The following is a 22398-nucleotide window of genomic DNA, read 5'->3' as shown; positions in this document are numbered from 1 at the left end:
CTACTACCAGAGGGAAATCCAGGCGAAGTTTGTCAACTTCAGGCAATGGGAAAGGTGCTAGGGCCGCGAGGTCGCGGGCGAAACAAAAGTCTTAGTTTAGTTTAAGTTACCTACTTTAAAAAGAGAAAAGAAAACTGAAGACAACTTATCGCGGAGTTATTAAAAAAAAGGCATTTACACTCAGACTTTTAACACCTTACTGTATGATACTACGACTATAGCACGGATTAGCTCTGGCGATCAATTTACGGGAGCCTACGTTAGTCGGTGCCCCCATTCACGGTTCATGCTGCGGGGATGCATGCAACGGCGTTCAGTGGCTCACCCTGTAGACGTCGGCTTTTCAAGTCTTGCGAAGAAAGATGTAACGCCGAATTACCGGTATAAGAGATTGCGATGATCCAGTTTAGGAGCGGTAGTCAGTCATTCTTTTTACACGATAACAGCTTGTCTTCACTACCAATACCAATACCAATTGGCAGTCCCTCACGTCTCTCAACATCAGCCAACAATCCCTCACCACGTCTGCAAGATGAGCGACTCGACACCAACACGCCGCCCCTTCCACGGCTCATGCCACTGTGGTTCCATCAAGTACATCGTCTTCCTCACACTCCCTCACAAACCGCCCTCAGTGGACACACCCCCTCCTGCCGATCCGTCTCGCTCCCACCAGGAGTTCTACCGCTGCAACTGCACGGCCTGCCACAAGGCTGGTCACTTCCACATGCGCCTGGCCTGGGCGCCCGAGGACTTCATGTTACTCTCTCCTCTAGATCCCATGGCTGAGCTTGCAGACTACAGGTGTAACTCCGGAGGCTTTCACTGGCCCTTCTGCAAGACGTGCGGCGGGAAGTGCTTCATCTTCGAGGGCAAGGGGGAGACGGCCGAGGTGGACCTGGACGAGATGGGCGTCAAGGACAAGGACGGGAGCAGAATGGGCAAGAGGACCATCTGGCGGCCCAAGGCTGAGGGCTGGAATGAGGAGAGCGGATCCGGGTGCTATCTCAGTGTGAATGGGTATACCGTCGATGTGGCGCAGGAGGGGTTTGAATTGGGCGAGTTCACGACCAACGGATGGGTCGCGTACATTGACTGCCTTGAGCTCAATGGTCCGGAGCGGGAGGCGCGGTATGATAAGCCTTATGAGGGCGGCGCCTTCTGAAGCAAAATGCCTTCAACTTGAAGTGCGGGCTGGTGATATTCTCTATATTGTCAAACTCAATCAAGCTATCTGTCTTTTGTTTTAGTACAAGAGCTTATATAGATTCTCTATACAATTTATGCCCAAACTGCACGAAGCTTAGCTTCTTCCAAGGCCTTGTGAACTTTCAATGCGTCGTCAAGGGTGGCGTATCCATCTTCTTCACCCTTGGCAAACGCCTCGTATAGCCTCGCTACGTTTTGTCCCATATAAGACACCTGACTCAAATGTTCCGGTTCACCGGGGTTGAAGTCAATCTCCTTTGCTTCTCCTCCAAATTCTCTCAACTTCAGTTTGAGGCCTGGAGGCCCCCAGTGGAAGATGCCAGGATCGCTAGTCAACTCAAGCTCTCCCTTGGTCCCGCTGATGATCCATCGGAAGCCGGTGGTGTCGACTGGTTCTTTGGACGTCCGCATCGTCACTGACGTTACGGCACCACTTTCCAAGACTCCCTGGAGAAGAATTGTGTCTGGAGCTGTGATGTTAAAACTCTCTTGGATGGTTTTGCCTTCGTGATCCACAAGCTTCGTCTTCTTGTTTTGGATTTTGAACGTCGACTGGATATCCTTAAAGTCCCCAAGGATACTCAAATGAGTGTCCATGACTAGGTATTATTAGCAATCGGTTCTTTTCACTTACCATTCATGTATGATAATTGGATAAAACTCACTGTGCCCAACAACTAGATGCAAGCGGCTGATGCCAGAGTCGATATTCAGAAGAATTGACTGCGACTCTGGCCACATGGGCGCCGCAACAAGGGAGTTATGGCCGTTGAGGGTAGAAAACACCACATCGCCGATGGCACCGGACTTGACCAAGTCCTTCATACGTCGGAATACAGGATGAGTACGGCCCTGTGAGCCACTGATGGTCTTGACTCCAGCATTATTGGCCAGAGTAGTCAACTCCTCAACCTCTGCAAGTGTCGGCGCGATGGGAAACTCCACTAGAACGTTCTTCTTCTGTTGAAGCACAGGCTTTAACAATTCGTAATGCTTGCCAATGGCGACAACGATGGAGACCATATCAATGCCAGGATCACTAACAACCTCATCGAGAGAGCCGTAGGCCTTGACATCGGGGCCTAGTTTGTGCGACTCGATGGACTTTTGGGAGGAGGCGAGTGAGGAATTGCAAATACCGACAATCTGATAGTGAGGAGAGAGTTTAAGAGAGTTTAAGTGTTGGATTCCCCATTCGCCTGTCTTGTAACCCGCGCTGGAGGTGGCAGCGAGCCCGATGATGCAGATGCGGATAGGCGCCATTGCAAGTTTGATCTGCGTGGGAATTTGTATGAAGTTGAGAGTTGTACTATGAATTGTGATCTTTTATTACTTGATTCAAAGATTTCTCGAATGTTTCTCGAGTTTATATACATATCTATATATACACAAACTATATCTTTACATGGATATCACTATTCGGATGCCCATCAACACTGCATACGGGGGTTGCAATATGACCCACAAAGTCCGCGGTTGCTCCACTTGAACTCCGAGGAATTCGGACTCTGTTCTCCGCCAGCATCTTGGATGCCGAGTTCACGGGCCAGCTATCCCATTAGGAATGCAAGCTCATTACTAATCCATCGTTTGCCATAAACTGGAACTTCAAGATTCAACAACCCCAAACCCCGAGGACTTTCTTTAGTTGCATCTTGGGTCGATTCAGCTTGTGTTTAACGTGCCTCATTATACATATATCCGCGGACAATTAGACATGCCGTTCCCTCGCCAAAAGTCTTGCACTCACTGCAGGCAGTCAAAATTACGATGCAACCGGGCAGCTCCGACATGTTCCCGCTGTGCTGAGCGCAATCTGGCATGTGATATTCGAAATATTCACGTACCACCGTATTCGGGCTCGCGCCGTTCCAAAGTCCCTGGACTGGAAGGTGTGGACTTTGAAGCTCTCGAACATCAGCACAGGAGTTTTGCAGTCCCATCGGCTATTTTCGATGGAGTCTTACCTTATGCAGCTATAGGTCTCAGTGATGAGAATGTAAGCTCCAACTGGATGGTCACCGATAGTTTTGAACCCGGTCATTTAGACCCGAAAAATCTCGAATCTGGGATTGGCAATTTTGGTCTCGACACTCTCGAGGACGAAATAAGCCTGCAAATGATGCCTGAGTCCAATTGCTCGGAGCAAAATGACGTCGGGACGTGGACATCTTCCTCTGTGGTTCCCCCTGATAATTCCGCTCCAATCTCATGCTGGGACCCTTCACCTCTCTTAGGGGGGTCTGGTTCGGAGAGCAACACCACCTCGTGCGATCACACGACTTCCACCCTAGCTGTACGGACTCCCTCCAATCAAGGATCCCTGCGAAGCCGCCCAATCCTAAAAGGCTGCATGTTGACCAATATGGTCCTGGGACAAATTACCGGTTATCCAAAGATGCTCGTCCTAGGAGACCGCCTTCCTCCATTTATCCATGCGCCTTGCTACATGGACGAGAGGCTTGCTCCAGAATGTGGTGAAATGGGGAAACACCAATGCTTGCCCAAAAGACTTGCCATTTGCGCCAGCTTGGTGGATATGTTCTATTCGCGGACAGATGCCAACGCGGATTTCGTCTGGCAGACGATATCTTCTGAGGGACAGAGATTGCATGACGAGGTATTATTCTCTTACTTCACGCTTACTGACACCAATTTTGCCTTTTACTCACAAAATTGACCTTTCTCTAGTATAAAAGCTTGGACTCATACGGCCAACTTGCTGCCCTACAGGCGGTCATCATATATATCCTCCTACAAGCTCAGGATCCCGAAACAGCGGAACGAAATGGCGCCAATGCTCTGCTGTTGATCATGATAGTATGTTGACTCCATTTGGTCTTTTTTTGGACAATCAACCTGCTGTTCAACAATACTTACCGGCTGCATTGGCATAAATTAGGAACTCTTTACTTGCCTCACTGAGAGCATTGACTGGGATTCATGTGACTCTACAGAAACACCAGACAGACAACATTGGGTATTGAGGGAGTCTTTGAGACGGTAATCACACATACGCTCCCGTCCCATGCTGAAAACAAATTCCAAGTCCTAACGAGATATTCAGGATAGTCGCCTTGCTTGGCCTTGTCGAGCTACTATTCGAAGGTCTAATCCCGCCTCACGCAGCCCAAGCCAACCCTCCCTATAAAAACTTCCGGGCCACTCCTCTACCAAGTCAGCGCGACTTGTGGGAAGCCCGCACCAACAGATCTTGGAGGCGAGAGCTGAAGCTGTACCTTTCAGGCCGGACGTCGCGCGAAGTGCTAACAGTCGGAGACCTGCTTGAGCTGGATAACGCGGGCTGTTTCAAGAATACTTGGAACAATCAGCATGCGTACAGCAAGTTGCCGGATGCGGTCAGTTGGTGCGGAAACTCTGATTCGTTGGGGATGTTGATCTGGATGGTACTTCCGTTTCAAAGATGGAGAAAGAGGGATGCCCTCTGGTGATGCGATTTGTTTCGAGGACAATCTGGACTAATAGAGGAGCAATTGACACAAAGAGTGTGCTACAAATGATAATACGACATCCTACATACATCAACACTTCTAATAAAAATAGGCCATACACGTGCTGTCATTGAAAATCCAATTAAATGGCGGGGCCGGACTCGCGGGATCGGAGGCGATCATTCAAGTTTATTGGCGGGGCTTTGCAGCCACGGCGGTGCGATAAGATAAGGCGCCACTAAAAAGAAAGCTGCAGTGACTCAAATGGCCGCTTCAGCAACTGCGTCAATTGAAATCTCGAATCTTTCAAGCCAGCGAAATCTGCAAGCAGAATCCGAACCAGCCATGGCTACGATCATTGTAAGCTGCTGAAACCTGGTATACTATGCGGAATACGAGCTGACATTGACTTCTCCAAAGCTGGGCGCCCAATGGGGTTCGTTACCTCTTTTTTTCTATGTCTCCATGCGACTGCCATTGGTTGTAACTGTGCTAACATGATTGCGACTCTATAGGCGACGAAGGCGTACGACCATTTCCAAATTCCTACTATTCCTATGCGATTGCGACTAACAATGGCGACTCGACAGAAAGGAAAATTGACCGACATCCTTGCTCCCGAGGCGCAACTTTGCGCGCGAGCTGCGGTGAGCCTTTTCTCTTGACCGATCTATATAAGACGTCTGAAACAAGAATACATGCTGAGACGAGATCTAGGGCGGTCATAATGCTGGCCGTGAGTTTACCTTTACATGGTTAAATATTATAACTAATCATGAATAATTGTTTAAAAAGACTCCATTGTGTAAGAGGAAAATGTTCTTATTATATTCTATTTGATCCTGAGTTGCTGACCACAGCTTCAATAGTGCCAATGGCGTGTCGTACAGGTATGCGCAACCGGCAGACATTTCGTTACGGCGCAAATACTCAATATAGATTCCAGCTTCCACCTGCTGCCTTCCGGCCTAGTCAACCCCAACTGGTATGCGTTCATGATTTGGCAATTTGCGGCGGACATATTGCTAATTATGCTTCTTAAAGTCGAAACCTTATTGGTTCTGCCGTGGTGGCTCACATTGTTCATACCCCCCAACATTACTCCATGCACAGTCAAGGACTTGGCTAATACGTCGAATAGCCTTCGTTCTTCAAGGAACTAGAAGAGCTCGAGAAAAAGGGACTTTCAAAGTATTATATGCCTAGTCATTCTCTCAATTGCCAACAAGCATGCTAACCATATACTAGCGTCCACGATCGAATCTTCATCAGCGACAGAGTTCACATTGATCTGGACCTCCACGTTGCCGTTGATGGCTTGGAAGAAATCGAACTTGGAGGTAATTAGCTATATCATGAGTACGGGTCAATTATATATGCTGACTCCTACCCCTCAGACCGCAAGGTTGGAACGACAGGCCGCGGAATTGGCCCTGCTTACAGCACGAAAGCGGCGGTAAGGATCTAGTCCGAACGATACGATTGAGTGGGCAGCTTTACTGAACCAGATGTAGCGAAGCGGTATCAGACTCGCAGAGGTCTTCAACGAGGAGCTTTTTGAGTCGAAGCTCCGAAGACTTGCATCGGGCTACCAGAAGCGATATGGCGATCTGCTCAAGTACGATGTTGAGGAAGAAATCAACCGATTCAAGACATATCGGCCCAAGCTTCGCAAATACACCGTTGACGCCATTGCTTTCATGAAGGAGGCACAAGAGAAGAACACCAAGATCCTTTGCGAGGGAGCAAATGGTAGGCCAGAAACCCCTCATACCATTACTCTTATACAGATGTACTGACCTTGTTAGCTCTTATGCTGGATCTTGATTGGGGATCTGTAAGTCAAGTTCATTGGAGCGGCCCAACTCCTGTCGCTCTTTATGAGAAGGCATGCGACTCTGGGCGGGTATTTGTTGACTTTGTCTAGTACCCATATGTGACCAGCAGTTCTACCGGGTTCGTACCATTCAAGAGGCGGCAGATGTCCCTCATCCACTCTGACAATAAATGGATTTGTACTTACTTGGAATAGCATCGGTGGCATGGTAACTGGACTTGCTCTTGATATCAGGAAGATTGGTGAGGTCATTGGTGTGGTCAAGGCCTACACCACTCGTGTCGGCTCTGGCGCGTTCAAGACCGAGGATCTCGGAGAGTACGGTATTTCTCATTCTTAGCATGTGAAGAGAGCTAACCGTTACGACAGGATCGGTGAAAAATTCCAGGAACGAGGCCGAGAATGGGTGAGCCTCAACGTCTTCCCTCTAGTTGACATGAACGCTGCTGACAGCTCTTAGGGTACTTCAACTGGCCGAAGACGTCGCTGTGGCTGGTAAGCATTTACCTGTCTTAAGAACTTGTGATGGATAGTTTTGACTAACTGAAACAGGCTTGGTATGTGCTCTGTCTATCTTCATATCATGATACCTAGATCAAATTATTAACCGGAGTCTTGTAGATCTCGTCGTCGTGAAATACACCACGGTATATATCGTCCATTCACCTTGCAAGAAACCTATTGCAGGTATCTAACGTACACTAGGATGTCAACCACTACACGGCGCTGAACCTCACCAAGGTAAAATACTGCCTTTCTTAGTTTTTAATTAGAGGAGCATATACTAACTCAATTCTCAGCTTGATGTCTTGGACACCTTCCCGACAATCAAGATCGCCATTGCGTACGAGGACCCTGAGACCGGCGAGGTGGGATTTTGAGCTCTTTTTAGGCATGGCAATGACACGCACTAAATCTTTGCAGAAACTCGACTCATATCCCGCATCATTGGATGTTCTCGACCGTGCCAAAGTCATCTATCATGAGATGCCCGGCTGGAACCAGTCGACCACCAACGTGAAGACCTTTGAGGAGCTTCCCAAGGAGGCCCAAGACTACATTCTGGTTAGTATTGGCATACTCACCTGGAATTTTTTATCCTACTAACATATTTGACTAGTACATTGAGGAGTTCGTTGGAGTCAAGGTATTTTTATTCCAAGGCGACCTATTCCATGAAGATGTAAACTGACAAAGCGTAGATCAAGTGGGTTGGTACCGGCCCGGACCGCGAGGCTATGATCACCCGATTTTAAGGGGGCTGCCTACAACAGCACATATTTGGTAAGTGTAAAAAGCAGGAGTGTAGAAAACATAATATAGGCAAAGCTAGAAGAGCATTCTAGAAGTCTCGAATCAGATATGCTAGGTTCGCAAGAAGTATTAAATAAAATGGTTCGCAATTAGACTCATACGGCCTAACCCCTCCCCCCTTTGGCAGAGATGCAATGAAAATGAATCCCCAATCTCCGCCTTCCAAAAGCCGCCTCTAATGCCAGTGAGGCTGCCGATGAAGCCAAAAGAACAGACACTCAGACAGTTCGTCGCCAGCGATGATATGTAAGCGACTTTGTGACAATTCTCAAGCACATACAACCGTAGGTAGTGGAAAATCCGGGGTCCCGTCTGCTCCCCTATAGACAAGCCAGTATATCAATTATTTTGCTGCAATGATGTAAAAGAGAGCTAGGAGCAATCTTTCACAAGGTATACAGTAACCACTCCATCTCAAGGTTTCCTGCGAGACTTTCGAGTAGAACCCTGCGTAGCACAGATGCTGGATGCGTCTCCTTTACTGCCCTTGACTCTCCTAGTCTTGGGGTATACGCAATCATTTAAACCTATGATGCATTCTATTGGTACCCATGAATCTTCATTCTTTGGCTGTGATAGCCATCTCTGAAGTTGGTAGCCATTTGAGACTTGAGCCGATTGTTGCTGCGAAGCTGTGATGTACATAAGTCTAGGAGACCTATAAGGCAAAAGCACAATTGAACATACCAATCTTCTCAGTGCCTAAGTTTTGAGTCATCTTCAAAGATTTTGAGTTAAATCTGCTCATGCAGATGGTAAGGCAAGATATAAAAATATATGAAGGAGTATTAGAGGGTTTCTGTATATTAATAACTATGGACGAAATATATTATCGCCATTAAATCTATGCCAGCACCAGCTTTATATAATTGCTCTTAGTTCTTTAGTACTACGTTAGAACTTGAACTTTATGGGAACAACTCTGGACGCCATATCATTTTTTTCGTGTTGTCATCGAACGAGGGCCATTTTCTTCATTGGAAAGGCAGAGGAAACGTCAGATTGCCTGCAACAAATACCTAGGTACAATATTCTGCAATTGCAAGCACTTACTGACTCTTCCTCGCCAGTCAAAAAATTGGCCCTTGGATCTGATGCTCAGGAAATGCCACTACGTCTTAATTTCCTCGTTACCAATTAGCTTAAGTGCCAAAAAGGGTGAGTACGTAGAGGAGACATCAACACCTATTTTAGTCGTTGACTAGCCACGAGGATTAACGGCCCTCGTCCAAGCAGCTAACTGAAAATGCAGCAAGCGCCTTTTAATGTAGAACTATCGCTGCCTAATTCAGCCTGACAAGGGGAACATAAAAAGCATGAGGATCAATATACAGGAATGGGCATGTAGAGATTGACCAATCAGAAAAAAGGCCCTCATCCCAGTGCCGAGCTGCAACGCAGCGAATCAGCAAAACGGCCCCTCTTTGAAGCGCCTCAGCTGATGAGACGCAACTGATATCTACATATACTATAGACAGCTACCGTTTAATTTTCAATTTTTGTTTCTCTTTTCTACTCATTACTAGCATTTTGAGCGCCTTGGGGCTCACCAATCGCGGGAGCTACAGTGGTAAGTCCTCCTCTAATGCACCCCAACTTACCCGTTGTACTTGTTACTATGGACGTTTCGTTTGACTGGTCTCGAGTCTTGCTAGATTCTCTCACATTTATCAATCGCCACCAGCGACGCATGGAAATTATTATCATCATCGTAACGACATTTTCTTCCTGCTTGTTCTTGCGCCGGACTTCCCGGCGCGCCGAACATTCGGGGGCACCATGACGATCACCACATAGAGCGCGTAGACGCCGATGAACACAATCTTATATGGTACCTTGACTTGATAGACACAACCAGATCTAACAAGCATTTTGGGGCCTCCGATCTGTGGAGGGGCATTGTCGAACAATCGCCTGCCGCCGCCGATCGCGATATTACCCCTGCTTTTAGTGATGGTCTTGACTTACTCCTAGAGCCATCGACTCCTACTGGTTATTCATTTCATTTCACAAACGGAACTGCGCCTTCGTCCGAAACAGATGCATCAACAGCCTCTGAAGATCAAAGTCCACAAATCGCAGAAAGTCCAAGTTCCCCATCGCCCGCAATTTCAACTCCTACGTCGCGAGCCGACTCACCGTTCTTCTACACCTGCGACTTCTGCCGCGATACTTTTTTCAACCTAGGCCAGCTTATCGATCATATTGAGCTGAAACACCGACTAGGAAGGCGGTTCTACTGCAAGACTTGTCATGTTAGCTTTGGACTGAAGAAAGATTTTCGCCGGCATCTTGAAACCGCAAAGCCCCATCAATTATCGGCTATTCGATGCCGCTGCAAGAAACTACTTCGTAAGGATAAGTTTCGCAATCACCTTCAACGCAAGAAACCCTGCGACACTGTTGCACATTTTCTCTGCTATTGCGGGCATGGCGTTGACAGCAGTACACCCGATGCAGTCTCAAGGATTGTACAACATATCGGTGACTGTGGACGGGGCCGGCCGGGTCGACCAAAGAAATGAATGACTTCCATGTAGGAATGGATGGTTAAGAGGAGGAATTGCGCAAGAGATGACTTTGTTTTTTTCCCTTTGTTCCTTTTTGATACCCAGCCATCACTACTATTACCTATGTAGTGATGCGCTATGCGTACGGTCATATTGAGTGCAAGAAGTCTGTGTCTATGCTTCTTGGTTAATATTCGATGGTTCTTCGGACGATACAAACCAGTGTTTGGATGGTCTGTTTAACATAGGTAGTTGGTCAGTCCGTGTCTTGATTACCCGCCTGGGAACAGTGCCTTTGAGGCCTGGGTAAAGCCTCGCCGGCTATCAACATACCAAGATAGGGAGGGTGTTGTTCCTTTATGTTTTTCTCATTTGGTTTTTAGCAAGGCGTTGGGGATATTGCGGATTATGCTTTAGCTATACTATGGGCTGGACCCTTGGTTTTCGGCATCTTGTTTTCTTTGACTATATTATGGTTTGGTCTTTGGTTTCCTGTTTCTTTCCGCATATTCAAAAATAAACGAAAATTACTGATGATACACTTATCAGTCCAGATTGAGCCGTCCAATTTCTGTTTCAAAATTGCAGCCTCTTTCATTTCGTGCTATAATCCCGCTAGGGAATTATTTCACATTTGAAGTGAGGCTATATCAAGGCCTTATTACCTTCTTACCCTCATCAGGGCTAAAGCCCAGGCAGGTCAAAGAAATAGGAGCCAGCACGGAAACACAATAAACGAATAACAGACGAGGGCAATGGAAGTTCAAAGCCAAGTGATGAATGCCTGTTATTTAGCAAGATCGAGCCAATATATGCGCGGTATTTCTTTGTCGCACATCAGTTGCTCTCTTCGCAATGTCTATATAGTTCAACTCAGCAGCATACAGTCTCACATACGACCATAGGTAAGGGAGACTTTAGGATCCCGTCAAGTTCTATAACGCAGTTCAAAGTCTTTTATATCCGGCGCCTTGGGCTTCTAAAATTACTAAAATTAAAAATACACGACAATTAAATGTATACAGCGTTGAAATCAAACTACCTATTATATGTAGAAATTTTTTAAGGTTAGATCTATTAGACAAAGCCCGCATCTTATGGCAATTCAAGTGCCTTTGAAGCTCTACCCCCCCTTACAGGCAGTTTCATTATCAATAACCCAATAACCCCTGTCATCACACGTTTCGTACTCATATGGCGCATAATACAAATGTCTTGCCCGCCCGCGCATTAACCTTCTTAACCCCGCAAGTCTGGCCGGTACAGGGTCTCCAGGCTTTATCTGAACAGAGTTATAGTGTTGATATGGGTGCCCAGCGTATATGGCATCCCGCTCTATAGAGTCCCTTCTTTGATATTGGTAGAATAGGTGTGGAATCTTGGTAAAAGCGTTGTCAACTGCATTAACAAACTCCCAAGCGCGAATACTAAAGACAATAATATATAAGTAATCCATGTTTTAAAATAATGCAGTATATAAGGCATTAGCTTTAGTTACTTACCCAGTCACACTGTCATCAGAGACTAAGTCCAAAAGGTCAGTCCTTTCCATCCAGGTTTTATTAGTAGCCCAAATATAGACTATAACACGCCAGTCTCCAATTAAGCAATTATAATCCTGGCTATATTGGGAGAAAACTGCTCGTCTCCCGCATGTAATCTCAGGAGGTGCATTATCAAGCCTTGTACGGTTTTGCAGTTGGCCTAGATGTCTTGGAAAATTCTTCCATAAAAATACAGACTTTCGACTGATCTTTTCTTGAATGAATAAGATAGGACCGTATAAGCATACGCCATGGCGCTTGCCCATCTTTATATCCCCGGGGAATAAGGTCAGCTGATATCAGCCATCGAAATGATCGTACTGTGGGCGGTGTTAGCGGACGAAGCGGACGACTAATCTTCATGTTGATAGCCAACCACGCATCATGCCAGGCGGCCGCTATCCGTCGATAACCCGAGCTTTGCGTATGCTTAATTATGGTCTTGTTATAGTCTTCGTCTTGATAAGGTCTTTGCAAAGGTCTTTGCAGCCATAATGGAGACGATTCATCTCCCAGCGGCGGAGAAGCATATTCGGGGAGCGAGGGACAATGGCAGGGGATATAGTGCGTGCAGCGAGGTTTGTCTTCAGACGTATATGTAGCTGATGGTTCTGCGCCCACGGTTGAGGATTCTGCAGTCAAAAGTGACGATGTTGCAGTCTTGGTCGATGGTATTACAGTCATGGTTAATGATTGTGCAAGTGCCTTATCCATTAAATAAGGCTTTGCAACATATGGTTATACGTATGGTTTATATATCCAGAGAAATCGGCCCGACGCAAAAGTAGATCTCCTCTTGTGGGAATGGCTGGCTTGATACTTTTGGCGTTTCTCCCATTACCTATGACGATGTATCAAGGGGGTCAAAGAAGGCTGCGACGTCGCCAAAATTCACTATATACAAGATAGTATTTACGTACCTTTGTGCAGGAGCTACGTTGGGATTGTCTACATCCTGCCTTATGAAATTGGCAAGTACTACTGGAATAAACCTTAGCTGACCTGCCTTATCTTCTGTGACTGTGACCGCGACTGCCTACCTAGTAGATATAGACGGAAAGTGACAAGAGGATAATAATGGAAAGCCATGATAATGGAAAGCCATACCTAGCCTTGGAATTATTTAGAATCCATCCATCTCCCGGAAATCTTACTTTGTTTCTTCTTCTTCTTCTTCTTCTTCTTCTTCTTCTTCTTCTTCTTCTTCTTCTTCTTCTTCTTCTTCTTCTTCTTCTTCTTCTTCTTCTTCTTCTTCTTCTTCTTCTTCTTCTTCTTCTTCTTCTTCTTCTTCTTCTTCTTCTTCTTCTTCTTCTTCTTCTTCTTCTTCTTCTTCTTCTTCTTCTTCTTCTTCTTCTTCTTTTCACGTCCGGCGTTAATCTTTTATATTATTTATGGCCTGTATTATGGTCTGTATAAACGCCATTCCGACATGCCTCTCAAGGTCACTGCCGTGGTTCACTTCTAATAGACTTGTCAATGTTTTGTTCGCTTACTAGGTAGACAATGTGATTGATGGAATGCTTCTAATACGCCCACATAAGATTGTCTTGCTCTTGGTATATGATATCGGAGAAGAAGATGATGAGAGAGACGATGATGAACTATCTAGAAAGGGAGGAAAGCCTCGAGGCTTCCACGAACGAAATGAATATCCTATTGGTGTTGCAAACGGACAGGCTCGCTGCATCAGATCACGGGGGGTCTTACGTGCAATAGTATATCAAGGAGTGTAACGGAATTCCAACAAGGACCCCTATAAGCCGTTGTAAAGGGCAGTGCTAGCCTAAGCTGCTAGCATTGACGGATCTTTTTGATCTATTGGCTCAATTGGCACCCTTTTCAATTGCTGTTACACCTAGGGTGTTATATAAATTGTGCTAGCAAAGACATTGATTAAGATCCATATTTCTCGTTATTGAGTTTTTTGGCAGCTCTTTCAGCCCGGATCTGTTCAATTATTTCAGGGCCCCAAGATTTCGACTGATACTTCCTCGTATTCTTAATTCGCTTGGTTCTCTTCTTTTCTCTTTCTCTAGCAGCAGTCAATTGTTCTTGAGCTATCATTTCAGCTTCACCAGGCGAGATTTGAGGCATCGGTAATCTTGCAGCTGCTACTGTGCGGCTCAAGTTGTTGTTTATCCCAACATGGCCAGGGCAACTGCGCTCAGCTAGTAAGAGCAAGGCCCGTAAAGTGAAATGTGCGTCATTACCGCCATTATGCAGCCAATTATGCGGACATTGAAGTTCAGTGAGAAGCTCCCCAAGGGAAAGAGAAAAGTAGGAAAGAATGTGCTGGGCTATTCTGGATGTGTCGAGGGAGCCAGTGATATCAAAGCGTGAAAAAACAAACTTCAACTGCCTCAAGATTCGTATCTCATGTCGAATATCGTGGCCTACGAGAAGAACTTTACGACCCAGTGGAATGCATTGCATTATACTGGTTAGCATGTGACAATGATCGATGACCACGGGCTTTCCGAATAAGAACTTCAATTTAGCTTTTTCGGCGGTATCCTGCTGACCCAGCAACAAAGTTATAGGTCGATATTAGACGTTCTGAGGAAGTTGAAGAACTGAGATGTATAGGATCTAGAATGGCTAGTCCAACTTGAACATCATTTATAGGAAGATTTGTCGACTTGTCAAAGTTGGCCGTATTCTCAAAGTCGATGGCGACAAGAACAGAATCTCTATATTCAGATTCCATCTCAGATGTCCCGATGACATCGAGAACAGCTTGTAGTCCGTCTTTTATCATTATTGGTCCGGGTTGATAGATCGGAATCTCGCGTATCTGCGTCTCCAAGTCGAAAGATGACATCGTTGGTATTCTTTGGTGAGAGTAGTGTGAGACTTCGCGCGTCCTCTTAGAGTGATGGCGCCCGTGGACGCCCAATCACACTGGAAGAAGGGCCAAAATTCTCTGGGCTGAGCAAAGTGGACGGAGCGCACAAGCTCAAGCGGCAAGTGAGGAAAACGATGGAATCCAGTACTTTGAAAGCTTGGGATACAGGTGCTGCTATCATGTATAGATAGCCAAATCGGCATATAATAGATTACATGTAGTCAAGCCAAGCTGCGAGGCAGTTTTTGCGAAGGCTCAACCGGAGTGAAGAGCTGCTTCTAGCTCTGCTTTTATAAATAATTTAATAACTCTCCAAGGGCTAGGGAAGTTAAAATATATTTAGGTTTACAATTAGCCTTTAGTTACTGTTTGTAAGTACTAAAGGCTCTCAGTTATTGTGTTTTTCTAAGGTCAAAGTTGGTATAGCGATATTGCTTTTTGTAGCGTTTGTGAGTTTTGGAAAAGCTATGTATTTCTTTTACTTACAATAATCGCAGGCTATTATATAATACTTTGCCCGAATCTATTATATAAGAAAGCCTAGTGCCGCAAGAATAAAGCGCTGCATACAAGCCCCCAGCAGCCAGAAGGCAACATTTCTAGAACTAAAATCCAGCGATCCAGTTACCTAAGGCAATAACAATCGGAAGATCTTGATCGAACGGGAAGACCTTGATTGAACTAGCTGACCTTGATTGCTGCAGCAGCTTTGCTCGCCCCTATGAATGCCTTAGCAGGCATCAGATTGATAGCTGAGTTAGTAGGTGACCATCAGTGAACAACGGCTTATAATTCGATTCAGCTCCATATTCTATCACATACGACCATAGGTAGAGGAGAATTCGGGGTCCCGTCTGCTCCCCCATAGACAAGCCTCTAACCGGCAGATTAGTAGTTGAGTGGGTGACCATCAGCGAACACCGGCTGTTGTATGTTTTTCTTTTTTGCAATTTTTTCGAAGCTTGTGTTGTTTTTCTGCGAGCAGGCATTTGAGGCCGAGTTGGCCAGGGTCTGGTACATACGACCACATCCATTAGAAAATACGGGATCCCGTCCGCTCTCCCAGAGTCAAGCTAATGAGAGACAGATTAGTAGTTGAGTGGGTGACCATCAGCGAACACCGGTTGTTGTATGTTCATTTCTTTTTGTCTTCTTTTTATATACTTCGTTGATTCGACTAGTGATGCGGGAATGGTGTTGATATAAGTTGGTGGTGGTGGTGCCGTAAGCATGCATGGATGGATGTAACCCTCCAAGCCAATGGGCTTTGATTCTCGGGCATCAAGCGCTCATTGGTTAAAAATGGGATACCTAACAACTCAGATACTTGAAACGGACATTGAATCTCTTTTTCTTCTTTTCGAGTTCAACCTCGTTCTCCCTACATCATGCTTACCATTCATCCATGGCCTAGGGGTTGGCAACAAGCAGTGACTTAGAGATATTCTGGCCGATTAGCCTCAAAATACAAAGATGGGCTACAGTTGGCGATACGTTGGTTCGCAGGGACGAGAATAACGCATGGACCGTCGATGCAACCATAGCTCGGAATTCGAGTGGCTTCTACCTCGAGTACTGGGGATCTTTTATTGGCTAGATCAATTATCAGAGCTTCAACCTGAACGGATATCGCAAAGTGAAAGAAACACGACGTGATTACCAGGGAACAAGACGACAAAGATCCAGAACCGACATCTCTGCTCGATTACTTCCAGCATGCCGCGACCGATGCAGGACGGTTTAGGGTGGGAGCAGACAACATTCTATTTGATGCCAGTATGGACGCGGGAACCTTCAATCAGCGCGATTGAGAGCGTATGCCGCCAACAGCTCAAAACGCCCTCTGAGGACCCTTGCACCGTCGCCTTTCACGCAGCAGGTCTTTTCAACAAGGTCTACCTGGTTCACACTGCCGGGCGCTCTTTCATCATGCGCGTCACCTTGCCCGTCTACCCTCGTCACAAAACACGCGCCGAGGTTGTTACCTTGAGGTGGGTGCGCGAGAACACCAGCATCCCAGTTCCCGAGGTCTTCGGTTTTGACGACAGTAATGACAATGAGATCGGCTTCGAATGGATCTTGATGGAGTACATGCAGGGCACATCGGCGCGGAAGCGTTGGCGCACCATGTCGATGGAGCAGAAGGTCGCGCTCGCGGAGCGATTTGCAGTGTTCCAGTTCAAGTTATCAGGTCTTGAGAAGCCAGAATCCATATTCGAAGGAATAGGAACATTGGATTCGCCGGAAATAGACCTCGAAGTCAACTCTAAGACATCACAATCCACGGCCGCGCCTGGGCGCCTCATGTCCCCTGAATTCTTCATGGGCGATCATCTTGAATACGACATCCCAAGGGGGGCATTTCGCTCGAGCTCTGACTGGCTAAACGCCATATTGGCCATCATCATACGGCATCAGAATTTGGTTCTAGAGAAGTCTGAGGATGAAGACGACATCGAAGATGCCGAGGACATCCTGCCAGTAGCACAAACCCTCCTAACTCTCCTTCCCAAGGTTTTCCCCCAAGACTTGACCACATCAGAGTCGTCAGCTCTCCAACACCATGATCTCAATCTCAACAACATCCTAGTCAACGAACAAGGCGAGGTCACAGCTGTGCTCGACTGGGAATGTGTCTCGGTACTACCACTCTGGATGCTGACTCAAGTGCCCAAGTTTCTGGACGGTGAACCTCGGGAAGATGAGCCACAGCGGGATATATATGCGGACGAGACACCAGAGGAGGCTGCTGCAGAAGCGGATAGGCGCAACGACCCAGACTACCAGGACAACGAAGGCAAGAACGAACTGTATTGGATTCACAAGCTGGAATATGAGCAGACGCAGCTACGGAAGGTGTACAAAGCCAGGTTGAAAGAATTGTGTCCGGAATGGGTCGAGGAAAGCCCGTTGCAGAACGACTTTTACGAAGCAGTCTCGCAATGCGATGGGATATGGAAGAAAAAGGCGCGCAGATGGGCCGAGCGTGTGGAGAAGGGCGAGGCTGTACGGTTCAGAGATATCTAAGCGAGGGCCGGCCCCGAGACCGCCTTGTGTCACCAACATGCATAACTCCCGAGCCAATGAGCCCTGTTTCTCGGGTATCAGTCATTCATTGATGAAACTGGGATCCATGCCTTTTGCTTCGTCGCATTAGGCGGCAAGTTAGGCGGCAAAGCACACAAGATCCATCATTTCCTGCATTTTAAAAACGCGAAATTTACTTTTCAAAGACCTCTATACATCAGAATATATGATCGACCTTCTACGCATGCTTCAAGATAGTAAAGATGTGGATAACAACTAACGATGATGACGAAGCGCGCTGGCACCAAGATCGTCGTGGTGCCAATTTGCCGGGACAGCTCCCTCCACCGGAACACACACAGCTCAGAGTCGACTCAGATAATACTGATAGCAAATACTGTAATAATTGTCAACACGTCGGCAATTTCATTCTAACTCAACCCCTAATCAACCGGATTCCGGATGGCTACGCATCTTCCCGTAGTGAGGCGATTGCGGATGAAAAGCCATATTACGAAAAGAAACATGACACCATTAGATTAGGGAATCTCGCGGATCTTCAGGACAATCAAGGCTGCGTATGCTGTCGGTCTATTATTTCTGCCCTGAAAAATCGTATGGTTACACATGGTCTAGAGCGTGTGGCTATCGGGCAACGATTGCATGACTGGGAAGCAGAGTTATGTTGGAATGGTAACATGTTCTCCTGCATCCTTCACTGTCGTGAAGATAATAAAGCTGTGGCTTTCAAACTTCGCCTATCAAGATTACCATGCAAACCAGAAAGCTTGGACCCTGGTTCATTTCCCTACCACAAATATAGGAGGTTGATGGATGTCTACAAAATAGATACGACAATCATTCAAGAATGGATCGAAACGTGCGACCGTCTTCATGGGCCTGAATCGCAGAAGATTGCCCCTTTCTTATCTACGAGTAAGCTCGAGTGGTTATACCTCATTGATTTGGAAAAGCAGTGCCTAGTCAAGGTCGATACTGCCCAAAATCCCAAATATATTGCTTTAAGTTATGTATGGGGCGGAATGGAAATGTTGAAAACGACATCCGAGAATCTGGAGAAAATGCTACAACCAGGAGCATTGATCGATAGCCAGGGAACAAAAGGGCCAAAGCTCGCGCGCACCATTACGGATGCTATGGACTTGGCACGAAAACTTAGCTGTCCTTTCTTCTGGACAGACTGCATATGCATTGTCCAAGGCCCTGGTCAGGAAGAAATTGATGAACGGACCATGTTTCTGAATGAAATGGCTTCTATATATGCCAACGCATACGTTACAATTGTTGCTGCAGAGGGAGCGGATGGTAATTCCGGCATTCCAGGAATCGGTCGCTGCTCAGAGCCGCGGGATACGCTCTGGAGCGAAATGCAATTCCCTGGTCATACTCTATTGCTTGGACGTGATTGTGACACTAGACATGCCTTGTATGGCCGAGACAAGACATGGTCGACTCGCGGATGGACATTTCAGGAGTCCTACCTATCACGACGGGTTCTTGTTTTCACGTCAATCGTGAGCTTCCACTGTCAAAAACACACAAGCTGTGAATGGGACTTGGCACCTCACGGTATGAGGAGAGGCTGGATTGACCGAATATCTTTCGTTTGCAATGTTCCAAACTGGCCTTACATTGGCCACTACCTGGATGTGGTTCGAGAGTATATGAAGAAGAATCTGTCATTTGACGATGACACACTCCACGCTTTTGCTGGCGTGACGACAGTTTTAAAGCAGTCCTTTGATTCGGGATTTCACTACGGTCTACCAGAGGTGTTTTTTGATGCTTCTCTGCTATGGGAACCGGACTGGGCAAATTCGACTCCTCTTCAGCTCCGAAAGACAGAGAAATTATTACTTCCGAGCTGGTCATGGGTACGCACGAGGGGTCCAATCAAGACACGCATATGGAGGTATTTTGCAGAAGACTTTTACAAAGATACGTCGTTCAGGAACCATTATGAGCTCAAACCTCTAGTTCAATGGTGGAAAACCAGGCCCCAGGGAGAGACACCAAAGCTGATTACATATCAACACTTCAGCAACCATGCCTCGATGCCTCCAGGCTGGACTTGTCGGGGCGCTGAGCGCAGATATGATGCCAATTATTCACACTCTTCGTCTCCAGACACAAAATACCCGCACCCTTTCCCATTTCCCGAGAGTGCCGAAGCACCTCTTCAGGATGTTGAGTATGGCCCATTACTGAGATGTGTCGCACACCGAGGATGGCTGGTCAAATCAAACAAGTTCGAAAAGTATGATACCGTCACAATGTATGGCACATTCAACCTTTGTCTCAGCGACGGAACCTGGGCTGGGATATTATTTGACGATCGACTGGACCAAGGTTTCCCCCAAAAGTCTAGCGAGAAATGCGAAGTAATTGCCATTGCTGAGGGGCGGGTTCCTGGTATGGATGATGACTATTCCTTACCCGAGTACCGGGTGATTCAGCGAGCAATCTTTCCAGGGGAAGAGGTGTCGGGTCGCAGAGACTTTTGTTATGAGTTCTATTTTATCCTTTGGATCGGCTGGCTTGATGGCATTGCATACCGGAGGGGCATTGGAAGAGTTCTTAAGGGAGTGTGGGAGAACATGGAGCTTGAGAAGATTGAAGTAACCCTCGGTTAGATATGAGAGTAGCGAATTTGACATTGAAAGTTGACTTTTGCGTGTGCATATTGTTCAGTCTCTGTGAGGGCCTGCCTACTAATACCAAATATATTAATTAGGAGGTAACTATAGATTAACACAAACACCAACTAAGCCAATGAGTTTTACTTCCTAGGCACCAGCGCCGATTAAGATGCAATGTCAACTGCCCAGTCACTTTACTTATTACGCATTGCGTGCAAACGCAAGAATCATTAATCAGTCAGGAATGTGTAATAGATTTATTCTGAAAAGTTTGCACCATCAAGGTGTGTTCGGGTATCCCCAGCATCCAGCCCTCCTAGCCCCCTTCCATGCCCCCCAATCCCAATAAACTGCGCACCTTCGCTACAGCATCAACATAAGAGGTATATATATGTTTAAAGCACGCCAAAACACCATACAGAAAGAACAAAAAGAGGGAGAACCCTGCATCAAACCCAGCAACACATGACATACTTCATAATTCGTGAGCATTAGTTTGCATACATGTCCCTTTAAACTGCATTCCCGTTCACGTCGTACTGTCTTGGCGGGCTATCAGAGTTTCTCCCATAGCCGGGATGAGCTAGGATCGGAGCCTCAACGTGAATCGGCTGCTTGTTTGCGACGATTCCGCTTCCGGCACTGTCAACATATTGCATTTCGTATGCCTCCTCCTTCATCTTGCCCTTGTCATCCGGCGACGAGACCCATCGCTCATGGCTTGCATTGTTAATGTCAATGGCTGAGCCAAGCGCGAGTCCAATTTCCCGAGGAGATTGAGGAGATCCATGAGCGGGTTCTGGCCACGGCATATGATTGGCCTCAGTCGCGCTAATCGGACTGTTGAATTGAGAGGAATAAGGTGAGAAGTATCGAGGGAAGGTTTTTTCCGTATTGCCAGTCATGGGAGAGTCATCCCAGTTCCGCAGAGGGCGCTGGCTGATGGGAGTTTCGTTCGAATCGTGCGGGTTCGTAGACATAGATGGCCATCCTCCTGGGTTAGATTTCATCGGTGGCATATTGGTCTGCAATTTCCTGAGGAAGGCCTTTCTCCGTCTCCTGCCTCTGCAGACGATGAATACACCGGCGAGGGTCAACAACAGAATGAATCCCGCCACAGCGACGCCAACTTTTCCGCCCAACCCCAGCGGACCATGGTCGAACCAGGCAGGGTCTACCTTGGCTGTTGGTGTAGGCTCAGTGATGTTGACAACATCACTTGAGAAGATGTTGCCCTGAAGGCCCAGGGTTAGACCATCCATCGGCTTTTGTTCACATCCGGCTTGGAGAACAGTAACAACTATACACCGCGTTAACAAATGCTACGGTCTTCATTAAGTTGGGGCATGAGAGTGCATCATACAGTTTGCCAGATAGTTGTTGCTGACCTGAAGGCACTCTATACATCCGTGAAAGTCGACAGAGTCGCCGGTAGGCCATGTATCGCAGTATCCATAGTCGTCATACGTGACTGACAAGTTCTGATACGCAATAGCGTTGGCAAAGACACCACAAGCTTTGCTAAAGCCAACGTGTTAGTCATGAGACACAAGGCCAAGGACGGCGTGGTGTGGCATTTACCTCGTACCACATGGATTGTTCACAAAGTCATAATGTGATGGCTCGTTGAAGACGCAGTATGATACAGCATACCGGAGGTTATCTAGGGTCAAAGGGTTAGAACTTTTGTTGCAATAACATATATGACTTAGGTGAGATGAAACACATACACAAGGCCGCTTCGTTGTCGGAATAGTTGTTCTTTGTTACATATCCGCTATTTAGCTCGCACTGGACACAGCCTTGAAACACGGTGCCAGCATTGTTGTTGTAGCCGCCGCTGTACTGGCCCGGCGTGCACACCAGGTCATCGGGCGCCGTCGAATCCAGAACATTGCCGCAGTTGGTCGAGCACGGCGAGTCTGGCGCAACCAGAATAGCCTCGGCCGCGGGCAGCACTACACCGGCGGCTGCGAAGCTCGTTAGGAGGCGTAACATGG

General features: G+C 46.9%; 7 protein-coding genes across 7 annotated transcripts; 4 read left to right on the top strand and 3 right to left on the bottom strand.

Moving 5' to 3' along the window:
• Positions 1-532: 532 nt before the first annotated feature.
• T069G_09550 (uncharacterized protein) lies at positions 533-1165 on the top strand (the record flags this gene model as incomplete). The annotated part of the gene is made up of 1 exon (XM_056176760.1): positions 533-1165. One exon carries the CDS (start codon positions 533-535, stop codon positions 1163-1165), a length of 633 nt encoding a protein of 210 aa, XP_056025238.1.
• A 116-nt stretch (positions 1166-1281) lies between these two features.
• Positions 1282-2472, bottom strand: T069G_09549 (oxidoreductase family, NAD-binding rossmann fold domain-containing protein; the record flags this gene model as incomplete). Its single annotated transcript, XM_056176759.1, has 2 exons — positions 1282-1808; positions 1875-2472. 2 exons carry the CDS (start codon positions 2470-2472, stop codon positions 1282-1284), a joined length of 1125 nt encoding a protein of 374 aa, XP_056025237.1.
• Positions 2473-3574: 1102 nt separating this feature from the next.
• On the top strand, positions 3575-7754 carry T069G_09548 (adenylosuccinate synthetase domain-containing protein; the record flags this gene model as incomplete). Its single annotated transcript, XM_056176758.1, has 28 exons — positions 3575-3742; positions 3901-4029; positions 4112-4212; positions 4277-4568; positions 4939-5021; positions 5082-5097; positions 5177-5308; positions 5379-5397; positions 5457-5466; positions 5531-5551; positions 5608-5646; positions 5706-5742; positions 5803-5852; positions 5910-6001; positions 6059-6117; positions 6176-6413; positions 6470-6498; positions 6589-6617; positions 6694-6816; positions 6868-6904; positions 6959-6993; positions 7051-7055; positions 7120-7145; positions 7204-7239; positions 7299-7367; positions 7423-7563; positions 7619-7645; positions 7701-7754. The coding sequence occupies 28 exons, from the start codon at positions 3575-3577 to the stop codon at positions 7752-7754; spliced, it is 2097 nt and encodes a 698-aa protein (XP_056025236.1).
• Positions 7755-12985: 5231 nt separating this feature from the next.
• T069G_09547 (uncharacterized protein) lies at positions 12986-14687 on the bottom strand (the record flags this gene model as incomplete). The annotated part of the gene is made up of 2 exons (XM_056176757.1): positions 12986-13243; positions 14475-14687. The coding sequence occupies 2 exons, from the start codon at positions 14685-14687 to the stop codon at positions 12986-12988; spliced, it is 471 nt and encodes a 156-aa protein (XP_056025235.1).
• A 1740-nt stretch (positions 14688-16427) lies between these two features.
• Positions 16428-17738, top strand: T069G_09546 (phosphotransferase enzyme family domain-containing protein; the record flags this gene model as incomplete). Its single annotated transcript, XM_056176756.1, has 1 exon — positions 16428-17738. The coding sequence occupies one exon, from the start codon at positions 16428-16430 to the stop codon at positions 17736-17738; it is 1311 nt and encodes a 436-aa protein (XP_056025234.1).
• A 1043-nt stretch (positions 17739-18781) lies between these two features.
• On the top strand, positions 18782-20392 carry T069G_09545 (heterokaryon incompatibility protein (HET) domain-containing protein; the record flags this gene model as incomplete). Its single annotated transcript, XM_056176755.1, has 1 exon — positions 18782-20392. The coding sequence occupies one exon, from the start codon at positions 18782-18784 to the stop codon at positions 20390-20392; it is 1611 nt and encodes a 536-aa protein (XP_056025233.1).
• A 518-nt stretch (positions 20393-20910) lies between these two features.
• On the bottom strand, positions 20911-22396 carry T069G_09544 (uncharacterized protein; the record flags this gene model as incomplete). The annotated part of the gene is made up of 4 exons (XM_056176754.1): positions 20911-21698; positions 21762-21919; positions 21980-22061; positions 22129-22396. 4 exons carry the CDS (start codon positions 22394-22396, stop codon positions 20911-20913), a joined length of 1296 nt encoding a protein of 431 aa, XP_056025232.1.
• Between the last annotated feature and the right edge of the window lie 2 nt (positions 22397-22398).

Source organism: Trichoderma breve, chromosome 6, assembly GCF_028502605.1.
Source record: "Trichoderma breve strain T069 chromosome 6, whole genome shotgun sequence".
NCBI lineage: Eukaryota > Fungi > Ascomycota > Sordariomycetes > Hypocreales > Hypocreaceae > Trichoderma > Trichoderma breve.
The sequence above is the reverse complement of the archived record's forward strand: the minus strand, read 5'-3'. Positions and strand labels throughout refer to the sequence as shown.